Source organism: Aptenodytes forsteri, unplaced genomic scaffold (genome assembly GCF_000699145.1).
Source record: "Aptenodytes forsteri isolate BGI_AS27 unplaced genomic scaffold, ASM69914v1 Scaffold319, whole genome shotgun sequence".
Taxonomy (NCBI): Eukaryota; Metazoa; Chordata; class Aves; order Sphenisciformes; family Spheniscidae; genus Aptenodytes; species Aptenodytes forsteri.
The window spans coordinates 221,392-233,031 of NW_008794715.1; the positions used below are offsets into that span (position 1 = coordinate 221,392).

General features: G+C 37.4%; 1 protein-coding gene across 1 annotated transcript in view; it reads right to left on the bottom strand.

Moving 5' to 3' along the window:
• Positions 1-869: 869 nt before the first annotated feature.
• NVL (nuclear VCP-like) overlaps positions 870-11,640 on the bottom strand; it is a 38,572-nt gene continuing 27,801 nt past the window's right edge. The window contains exons 18-20 of the mRNA XM_009273837.2: positions 6,686-6,792; positions 2,806-2,882; positions 870-1,347 (exon numbers count right to left, since the gene is read on the bottom strand). Coding sequence (XP_009272112.1) covers positions 1,233-1,347; positions 2,806-2,882; positions 6,686-6,792 — 299 coding nt within the window. The 3' untranslated portion in view covers positions 870-1,232. The remainder of the gene's footprint in view (positions 1,348-2,805; positions 2,883-6,685; positions 6,793-11,640) is intronic.

An 11,640-nucleotide genomic window follows, 5' to 3' on the forward strand; every position in this document is an offset into this window, starting at 1 on the left:
AACATGCAGATCAAGCTATGCATATATTATGGACTTGCTGGTTGCCAGCACACCCATACAATAAATGCTCAGGCTGCAACCCTAAATGTGAAGGCTGAATTCAAGTGATTAACATCTTTGATCAAGCCTGCTGTATTCTGGATAATTATAAGAACAAACAGGATAAATTCAGAAGTTTCCATCTCAAATCAAGAGCGTTTTCCATCTACAGCAAGCAAAATCGGTAACCAAGTCATACAACAGGGAAGGTTTTTATACTTTGTTTCTGTCCCCCTGCCAAATGAACATGCTAGTTCCCTCAAAACAAGAAATACAAACATTCTGCTCTGTTAACCTACTGTTGTTAAAACCAGATGAGACTGGATATGTACCAGATCAAAAAGAATGATTCAAAGCCATTAAAATTCCAGCATGGTTCTTAGAAATCAAAGGCATAATGAAAGCCTAACATATTTTCCAAGGACATCATCTGAAAAGTCACAATTCCATCTCAGCTTTGCATTTTGACTTCAGGTTAAAATAACAAATGAAATTACTGGGGGTGGTGGTGGTGGTGGAATCTAGATACACACACATTTTATATAAGAGAGTTTCAATTTCCAATTACATTTTCCTATCTGCACAGAAAATTTAAAAACCAGGAAAAAACAACTTTTGTTTTAAGTGCAGAGATAGGAAGGGCAGACATTGTACTTGAAACAATTTATAACACCCTGTTAAAGTCCTGGCAAGAGCCACTGATGAGCTAAACACCTAAGATCAAAAATGGCACTCAGATTTTCCTAGCACTGTTACTACTAGATGCATGTATCCAGTTACACAATACAACTGTGTGCCAAAGGTATGTGATCCGTATGAGTGCAGTTACAACTGTACTCAAATCTGCAAATAAGTCAGTATAATTAGTCTTTGATAGTAATGTGGAAATTTGGTAAAGATGTACTCAGTCTAGTATATAAATTGTCAGTTTATACTACCATTTAACATAAACTTTAAGATTACAAGGTTCAATTCTTTTAGAAAAAAAATTTATGCTGAGCCTCCAGCATAACCATTTTTTCCTGTACTCTCCCCTACATCTACTTCAAAGATGTTTATGTGCTCTTGAAACAAATCTGACTTAATTTTTGCTTGGCTGAGAAGTCAATCATTTATGTACAGCATGCACGCCTTTATGCTTGTCTTGAACTACCTTAAATACTTTACATTCCATTTATCTTCTCACTATTCAGTTAAGATTTTTGTAAAGCTTTCTTACCTTTCTTGCTTTTAGTATTCTGCAGGGCCATTTCCTGTCTCAAGGCACAAATTGAAGCCTCACGCACTAGAGCGGAAAGGTCTGCCCCTCTACAGATACAAACAGGATAGGTTATTTTAGGATAAGTGTCTCTCGTCTTTTGCTGATGGCATATAGAAAGGCAAGACACTACAAATGATGGTAAGAGACTGGTTGTGCTGTCATAAAGGTTCATCTTAAGAACACTGGAAAGAGGTCTGAGGACTACCCAGTGCTGCGACCTTTGTTATGGAATGACGTCCTCCAGATTTTAACCACAGATTAAAATCAAATAAATGAGGAGAAAGGGAAGAGGCAAAAACCCCACCCAGCATCCTTGAAAATGCCAAAGGATTGATTAATATTGTGTCACTGGGTGGGAACATGATACATTTTTTTTTGTATCAGTCTTATGAAAGATTCAAATGGAATCACCCATTATTGCCTTGCTCAAGACTGGATCAACAGTTAAATTAACATGCTCTTAAAATAACAGTATCCACAAAACATGGTCAGCTCAGTCTTTCTAAATATTTGTTTCCAGCTGTTGAACTTTTCACAAGCTTTCAAACTGCTGCAAGTCAGCGAACCAAAGAAAATTTTCACAATTAACTCCCTATGCTTCATTTGGGGATGCTAGGAATACTGCTGTATTTAAAAAACAAAACCAAAAAACAACCCCCCCCACCCCAACAAACAAAACCCAAAACCCAAACATAAAAAAACCCCACAACCAAAAAACCACAAAACCCAAAAACCAAACCACCCCCTGCCCCCCCCCCCAAAAAAAAAAAAGGAGCAAAGAAACCCAAAAAGGAAGAGAGAAAGAAAAAGTACTCATCTTTCCCAAGTATGAAACAATGACAAACTAAAAAGCATTACTGGTGATAGCCTCCATTTCTAAGATTCAAAAGCAATATTGTGACAAGCAGCATGTCAAACTTTATCTTTTGTGAACTTCAGAAAATCACTAACTATTAATAAATCATTTAGTAGATTAAAGCTTTTTGAAGTTTTGTAGAACGCAATTGCAAATTACTCTGACAGATACAGCTATCAAGCTTTCCTAAAACACACCTCGGTATTCCCACAGCAGAAGTTGAAATAGGCCCTCGTTACTTTGTCAAACACATTGCTTTCAACTGTGTGACAGAACAAGTTGGTAATGGTTGTTTAACCAATTTGCTTTCATCATCATTATATACAGGTCCACAACTTGAGAGGGCTCTTTTATCCTCAGATTACGCAAGAATTATAAAACCAAGCAAAGCCAAGAGGCCTCTACTGATCTGTATTTACAGCATGAAGAGGACTATTCCAGACGAAAGAGACTTTGGCATCCATATATTCCTACCAACTCCTTGGAAAAAAGCACAAGTGAAAGCAAGCAAAATAGCGTAAGGGAAAAGGCTTATAAACCCTGAAAGTTAAGGGATCATCTTAACAACAACGTAACACGCATTATCACACATCAGAGGACTGTTGGCACTGCACATTAAATATTAAAGTCAAAACTAGAAGCTACTCACGTATAACAATCACAATGTTGATTGTAAGCAATTTCTTCAAGGCTTACATCAGTATCTAGTGGAGGCCAGGTGCCATCCTAAAGGAGTTGAGATAATAAAAAGAAGATAAGAAAACATTTTTCACACATGCCATCCCTGAAGTCATTAAGTTTCATCAACCAGGAATCATATAGGGGTCTGACAAATTCCCTGAAATACTCTTCCATATTATTACTGCTTCTTCCACAAAGATCCCAGAAGTGGTTTCTTTTGTTATTATTTTTGCATCTCCAACAGCAAAAAATATTGAACAACATTAAAAGTTATATTTGAAACTAGCCAACAAAATTTTCAAACACTCTAAGCATGGAGATCTCCCTGTTACCCTTAGACAACATTAAAGTAGTATCATGGTAGTAGTACAGAGATTCTAGGTGTCTATAGTATCAAACACCACCTGAGTGTGGACATGGAAGGACGCTTTTTGATAGACGCTTTTTGATACATCTGATGTATTTCTGCCAGAAACTCATTTGACAGAAATGCACAAATTCATATAGTTTTTTGACTTTTCTGACTTCTTCAGGTGAACTAATATAGCACATAACTACAATACCTTCAAGAGAAAAAAAAATAAAATGTATAGTAACTGGCAAGTTAAAACCCTTAATACTTAACAGACAGTAGAATAATCAAGGACCAGGCAGAGTAAGGGAGCAATCTTCAATGAATCTTTGGTAGAATACCAGTTAGATAGGGAAGGAAAAAAAAAAACACCACAAACCAAAAGACAAAGGAACAGCCTGATTTTGAAACATCTTGAAAGGAGAGACTTTAACCTGGAAACAAGGAAGCCTCATACAATTTCATATGGATACTTTAGTAATTGTTGTACAAGACTGCAAGCCAGAGAGACACCTTCTCTGCTAACAAGAAGTGTTTTACCTATCGCTTTCAGAAGCAACATATGTTGGGCATTTTTTTGAGTGGGATGATCTGCCTACTCTGGAGACAAGCTCAGCAGTATGCGCACCACAGAAGCTGATACAGCTTGCAGGAATGTAAGTACACTAGTAACTTCAACATGTGAAGACATGCTTCTCTTGCATAATTAATATGCAATTTGAAAATGACTGATTTGTACAAGTTAACTGAAATAAAAGTCTTTCACAACAAAGCTTCAACCTATATCTGGGCTGTCTGTCTTCCTTACAACCTGTTCCTCTCCCCAACTCCCTTTTCTATTCCTCATGCTGCCTTTGTAAGCATCCATGTTTTCCCTCAGCAATGATTCTCCGTTTCCACATCCCGCGCATGTATTCCTTGGGGATTTCTGGGAGTGCATACCATCACCCAGAAGCCACTCACATCTGCACCAAACATTTTGTTTTATCTAGCTCTGAGCATGTATTTAAGCAAGTGTTCCTGTACACAGATTTTTTAAATTTCCTTACCTAGAATGCATAGATGAAGTCCGACAAAAAATAAGGTATTTCAATTAATTTAACTTATCTTCCTCTCTCCATATTGCATTTTGTTCTTGCAGATAACTCCTACGCATTTTTAAAGAAAATAACAATCTATTTCTTGTTCTTAACACTAGAAATACAAATCTTTGCCTAGCTTTACTACTTCTGCAGTCACCAGAGTTCTCATGAAGTGAGAACAGCACCATCCTCCTCAGGGAATGAACATGGAAACACACAAGGAAAAGACTCATTCCGAGAGTGTTTGTATCTCATTTCCGCTGGCCTCTTAATTAAGAATTGAGAAAAATAAACCATTAAATACTTAACACCTCATTCACTACAAAGATTTGTAACCAAAATATTAAGACTAGTATGAATTAAGTATGCATGGAAGTATCTGGCATTCCAAAAACAACATGCCCTGATAACCAAGGACAGGATCCACCGGAACCCAGCTGGTAAATACTATGCAATGCGTTGCTTATATCACAAGAAGGCCCATAATCAGATAAGGCCACAGCAAAGATGGTTTGTCAGCAGAAGACAAATATGCTCTGATAACAGGATAATGACAAGGTTACCACATCACATGTGTCACTCCTCTTAGTGTTATCCCAACAGGAGGACAGACTGTAGCTACAAAGATTCCCAGAAGGAGGGAGCAAAGACGTTTTTCAGCAACCTCACCCAAGACTTATGGCAGCTGAAGTAAGCACGATTCTGAACTGTTTGATTCTTAAAGGGAATCTAGAAAACATTCTCTCTAACAAGCAGTTTGTCATCACCAGTAAAGAGGAAGCCAAAAGATGAAGACTCGGAGTTCCTTATCCTTGGTGTTGCACACAAGTGATCCTGGCCCTACCACTTGGATGCGTGCATCTTGGAGACTATATATGGCTGTGAGAGTGTGAGCAAGTGAAATCTATGAGACAGTAAGAGAAATCAGTTTTGTTTAATACTACCTTCCACCCCCATGAAGTCTTGCACCAAGCTTTGCTGCACTATTTTCCTACACCGCTAATTACAGTGAGAGCACTTGAGACAGTTACAAATCTCCAAAGATACTCCAGCAAGAATCAGGGTGAGCAAGGCTCAACACCCATGTGTTAAAAAACAGAGCAGATGTAAACTCTGTACCAGAATCCTTCTGCTTTGTTTAGACAGCCTAGTGACTGACCCTTACTACCCACTTCTTCCGGAAGAAGGTTGTTTGTATTAAGTCAGAACAATCATATAAGCCCAATTTTTAAAGAACACTGAGTTATCTTTAAAAATAAATTGGTAAAATAAAAAATGTAATTCCTTACAGCATGTTTGAAAAATGATTCATGGATGTTACACTCAGATCCTCTCTAGGTCTTTTAAAAAGCAACCATCTTCAAGAATAGGATTGTAAATAGTTTTAACTGACATATTTTTATAAAAACTTAGAAACAATAAACTGATCTACTGCTAATAGCAAATGGGGGCATACTTACATTTTTTTCCTCCATGAAGTAATGCATAGAACAAATGAAGGAAAGTCTAACATCCTGAATTTCTAATGAGCGCCTGACTTTTGAACAACTATTTTGCATGAAAGGACATGCTTGAATGAGTCCTCACTTTCTGAATTCTCCTATAGGATTAACTATTGCCTACACCACAACTTCATGCTTACACAAGTCTGAATTATCTTTTTTACAAATTTGCTAAATAATTTTTGCCACACTTTTCATAATACAGTGCTATCTTTTCTCTATAGTGAAGACTTGGTCTCCTTTGCAGCTCAAAAAAAGTCTGATAGGACACCTGCTCTTAACAAATCAATGCTGATCTACTGGAAAAAGTAGGAAATATCTGAGTAATTCATAATGCTTTGTATGTTCCTTCTTTAAGACCTTGATTACTGTTGTACTGTACTTAGAGAAATACTCAAATAGAATTCTATAATCCAAATCTCTGAAGTGGCAGAATGTGCCACTAACTACAGGGAGGACCCATGAAGGCAGGTATTTTACATTTTCACATTTACTTTGACCTACAACCTCTACCATCACAAGCTTCCTTTAATCCTAAGGGCAATTAAGTGTCACAATTACTGTTGAGCAAATACAGCTGAAGCTAGTGAATCATTTTGGTGAATGTGTGGAACCCCCCCAAAAAAGCTTACAAAACACTTCTAGGCCCATTACTCACACAGATAGGAATCTTTTAATTAAATCTGTTCAAACTGTGACTATAAAGGCAGCAGTTTCTACGTTTAACAGGTTTGCCTTACAAGATTTATCAACCCCTTGCAGTCTCGGAGCAGGTTTAACAGCAGATGTGGCTGATGGTTTATTTTTATGACCTCATGTGTTTCATGAGACAGGAAACTGCAATTCTCTGTAAAATTTGTATTAAATCATTCCACCAAGCTTCAAGATAAGGATTTATTTCCAAATACTCACTTTGGTGATGGTCTTTAAAATAGCAAGTCGATCTGCAGGTGGTGGCAAACCCACATAAAGTGTTTTATCCAGTCTACCAGGACGCAGGATAGCTGGATCAATTATATCTTAGGGAGGGGAAAAGAAGGAAAAAAAAAAAGACAAAGTTATCCAGAAATGAGATACACCCTTAGGAAAGTGTACACGTGAGAAGGAATATATGCATACTTGTACCTAGATTCAAAGAATCATTTGTGCCGTGATGTAAAGCTCTGACCATTAAAATAGCTGACTGAAATAGTTTCATCTCTGTCAAGTAGGAGCCTCTATTACCTCGTACAGTTAAGCCACATCTGCTCAAAGATGGCTCAGAAATACCAGTTTCATCTCTTCACAAATGAAGACAACTCTGTCTTTGGCAATACAGTACTAGAACATTTTTACTGTCATACCTAGCATGGTCAAGTCAGGAATTCCACATTAATTCATAACAAGGGAAAAAAATGCTTCCCGTTTGTTCTATTGGAAGGAACTCTACCTGTATTATCTGTTGCAAATCTGCTTGAAAGGCACAGTGATAAATTAAGAATAACAAGTACGCGGGGCCAATCATAAGCACCCATATGTAAATTTAATTTTACTGGTCATTTGCATTTCTACTGCATATTAATTTTCTGAATGGTAAAATAGGAAACCCATGAAAACACAAAATAGAGCTGCAAAGTACAGATTTTGTATCCCAGGAAGAACTACAGACTCCAAATTTTATTATATGTGGAGAAGTAAGAAACAAAAAATCATCACAAATGTTTCTAGAAAACCATTCAAAGCTTAAATGTAATAGAAATGTCTAGCAGCCTTTTAGCACCACAGGCTTCGATACTGAACTTCCACAAACAGTAAGTCAGGATATAAGTACTAAGGACCATTGGTATTACAACAGATACAAACGGGGCATATAATCTGGGAAAGACCTCGATTCTTGTCCATATTTCAGCACGAACTGCCTGGATGATGTTTCTAAATGCTTCCTGATGCCCCATTTCCCCCCATCTACTGAAAACGATGATAGTATTACTTGCTCTGTTTCACTAAGGAATTCTAATAATCCATATCCTACATACTACAGTAATATGAACAGCAAAGTCACAAAAGCACCCACAGAAGATATAAAGAAAACGATACTTTTAGTATAACAGACTTTGAAAAAGTCTGAGATGTGTTCTAGAGATGTGTTAGGTAGCTATTGCAAGCACCTTATCCAAAAGTAACAGTTGAAAGTTACACCTAAGTCTTAAGCTGGAAATTATCAAGGACTCCAAATGAAGCTGTCAACATCCTTACAATCATTACATCCTCTTGACAAAATGTAGCTAACAGACAAACTACATGCATTCATGTATAGCAAAGGTAAAAGAACTGGGAAAAGTTAAGCTGTTAATCCTTACTGACAGATGTTCAGAAGAAAAAAAGAAAAAGCAGAAAAAAAAAAACCCACCCAAACCCCAAAACAGGAGCATAGAACCACAGCTACCCCTTCACCCAAACCCCAGAACAGGAGCATAGAACCACAGCTACCCCTTTTTTGCAACAAAAAAAGTTTGCTTAACTCTGAAGACTCCAGCTACCTGATCCTACCACAATGTATTCTTGATTCACTTTTTAAAGATGTGCATAGTTTTGTTCAAGTTACTCTCTCACCTATGCTTAAAGGACAAAAAGTAGAATGAGATGCATGCATTAAAAATTGTTCTGCTATCTCTTTCTTGGATAAAAGCAATTTTTTTTCCCCAAGATACAGCAGTCATGGCCACAGGCATCTACGCAGGCAAAAATCAGCTACTGTGAATGTGACAAGAATAGTGAGAAAAAAAGGAAGAAATTGATGTATTAATTTAATCCAGACCAGATGAAACAAGGGTTAAACAGGATCCCTGCCATGGCAGGCCCAGAGAAAAACCATCTTTCTTATACGTCTGTGCATAGTGCTACGTTAAACCTTATCTTGCTTTTGGCACAAGTGCACTTTCCTGTTTTTGTGTCTCTGTGGACGGAAGTCTTGCCACACAATTAAGATGAGATGACAAAGTTCACTCAACCGATCAATTACAAACATCAAAACAAATACTCTCAATAGGGATTGCATTACAACACCATGCACTTGGTAACTTCCCCGTTCTAAAGTTTCAAAAGCTCTTTAAAAATATTAAGATTGATACGGAAAATACTGTTTCCATTTTGCATGCTGAGAACATGGCACTTGCCACGCTATTTGTCCAACAATACAAAGTTAGTGATCCGGTCTAAAGATGCGTTCATCCATTTGTATGTAAATGACTACACTGCCCACATTCAAAGGGTTACCACAACTCATACTAACTCAAATAAGCTGCAGTAATGGTGGTTTACAAGACGACCATACCAAAGTTTAAAACAGATCTACACTCCCCATCTCCTTATGAGTCAATTCACTTCACTCCGCTGGTTCAGGCCTGGGCCTGGAGTTCTTGAAAATTCAAGTCACATAACACAGAAGTTAGTATTTACTCATGGGTCAAACTCACTCATTAGATGCACTTCATATCTCTTTAAAGAACTGAATAATGCTCCCCTTTTAGGAATTTCAAAGCATTCCATCCTGATAAATCATAATGTTCTCTCCACATCTATTACCTTGAAACTTATCTAAACAGAAGAGAGCCAACTAATTTTAGACACATTTAACATTTTAATGAAATTAAGGTAGTTATCATAGATACCTCTTTCAAAGCCTATTATTATCTCTCAAGTTTGAAAGTGAAACACAGAAACGTGATAACACACAACACTTCTTTTCCAAGGAGTTGTCTCACAGACAGAATATACTTCTATTAAGAGAAATATCTAGTTAATCATTTTCTGTCCTGGTTTTCTGATGTAGTCAATGGTGTTGATTATGTCCTTAGAAGACAGTAGTACCATTTTCCAAATAATGTGGCAAAATTGCGTAAGATGACATTTAGAGTACACCCATTCCTTGCTTTGTTTTTAAAGGTTAAAACAGGCACTTGCCTCTAGAGAATTATGTAATAATTCAGTTTGCTACACTGCTCTCCAAACTACCACAAAATTTTATCCTCTTCGTTAAATTCTACTGAAAAATTCTTTGCATGCATCCCTATAATGTGACATTCTATTGTCCTATAATAAAAATCTATTAGTCTCACACTCATTTCCAGCTGATTATTCACATCTTATCTCAACTGTACAAGAGTCAACAACGTTTATGAAAGTTCAGTGCATACCAGCAACAACGACTATTGTGCTGAGTCCATCAAACTTCTATACTCACTACAGCTTTTACAATTGTATTTGAAGTTATACAAGATCTAGGTCCTCATATTCATGACGTTCTGGAACATAGGCTCAGAAGCCCTAAAGGGTTTTCTGAAACTCCACATGAACACTGCAGTTAACAACTCTGCTCCTATACAACAAACGCACTCCACTAAAGTTACTGCGAAAGACACATAACATTCAAGGGCTGGTGAAACACAGAAATATAATTTGTGTGAATTAGAACTATGACGAAAGAAGTTGTTCCTTGCCTCACGTATTAGGTGCTTTTCTTAGATCTTATCTTGCCTTTAATTCAGCAACATGTAAACATAACACACAAAAACCCCAAACCAAAACTGTTACTATTGTCAGACCAAAGATTATTTTTTTACTGTGTTTCAAAACACGTGGTTCAGGTGAATAGCTCTAGAAAACTAACATAAGCTTGCTAAAAAAACCCAGAACTCACTGAAACTAGGACTGTGCTCTAAGATAAACAGTAGAAGGGGAATTTTGCAAAAATTAATTTTAAAAAGCTAGAGAAAAAGACCATGAGTAAAAGCAAAGGCATCATCACAATTTAAGTCAAGCTTAAATCACTATCAGTTTGTAGTGTTTCACCGATTTCTTGTCTGTTTCCTTAGGTTACATACAGTTCCTTAGATCCCATAGTAAATGCTGCTGATGCCTTGGTCAGCATTTCTCTAAAGAGTTTATAAATGTTCAAAGCCTGGGGAAGTAAGAGAAGAGCAGAAAGCAGCAGTATCCAGTACTGAAACTCACACTGGTAACTGGAAAATTGTGGGAAATTACAGACCTTAGTTAACAGTAGCACTTGATGGTTTTGTAAGTATTTAGTCTCGGATTTGGGGAAGGAAGTAGACTGAAAAAGAATATAATTATTCTGACCCATAAAGTTTCTAATAGGACATGACTTTCTGCCTCTTTTTTCCCCCCCTCTCTCTCTTTTTAATGAGACTGAGTGCTTTAAAAGTTTAATCCTTTTCAGACAAAGTTTGACATTGGTTCTGCATTTAGGTGGAAAGAGATTGAGTTGGGAATACTGCATCCCTGCTAATTTAGCAGTAGTCAAGAAAGACCTACGGAGGACTTTCAAAGTCACCGAGTAAGTGCAAAAAACATCCAAATATCCTGCTTTTAAGGACAGATCAAAGGCTTATTTCAGCACTGCCAGAATAAGAATTACCACTTGCAGATTGTATATGATAAACAAAGGAACCAATCTATTGTGCCTGCCCTTTCGGCAAAACGGGAATTAGAGTGTTCCAAGTCCTTAAAGGCTATTATAAAAAAATAATTCAGCAGTCTTCAGCCATGGGGTATACAAAACACCACTATTTCACAATAATACTTTGTCACAGGTGCCAACACCTCACTGGAACAACTGTGCCAGGAACATGCCTTGATGCCAAAACTGGTTGAGCCACTGTTACCACTATTATTCTTTATAATAATATTTTTATGAGAGAAGACTCTTCTTTTGGCACAACGGTCTCTGAGACTGTCCTCGTTTCGGCAGGGACATGCTCTACCAACTGAGAAGGCTGGAGGTGCACAAGAAGCTGGGAGGGGACACAGCCCTGACCCAAACTGGCCAAAGGGATATCCCACACCATGTGACGTCATGCTCCATGCTC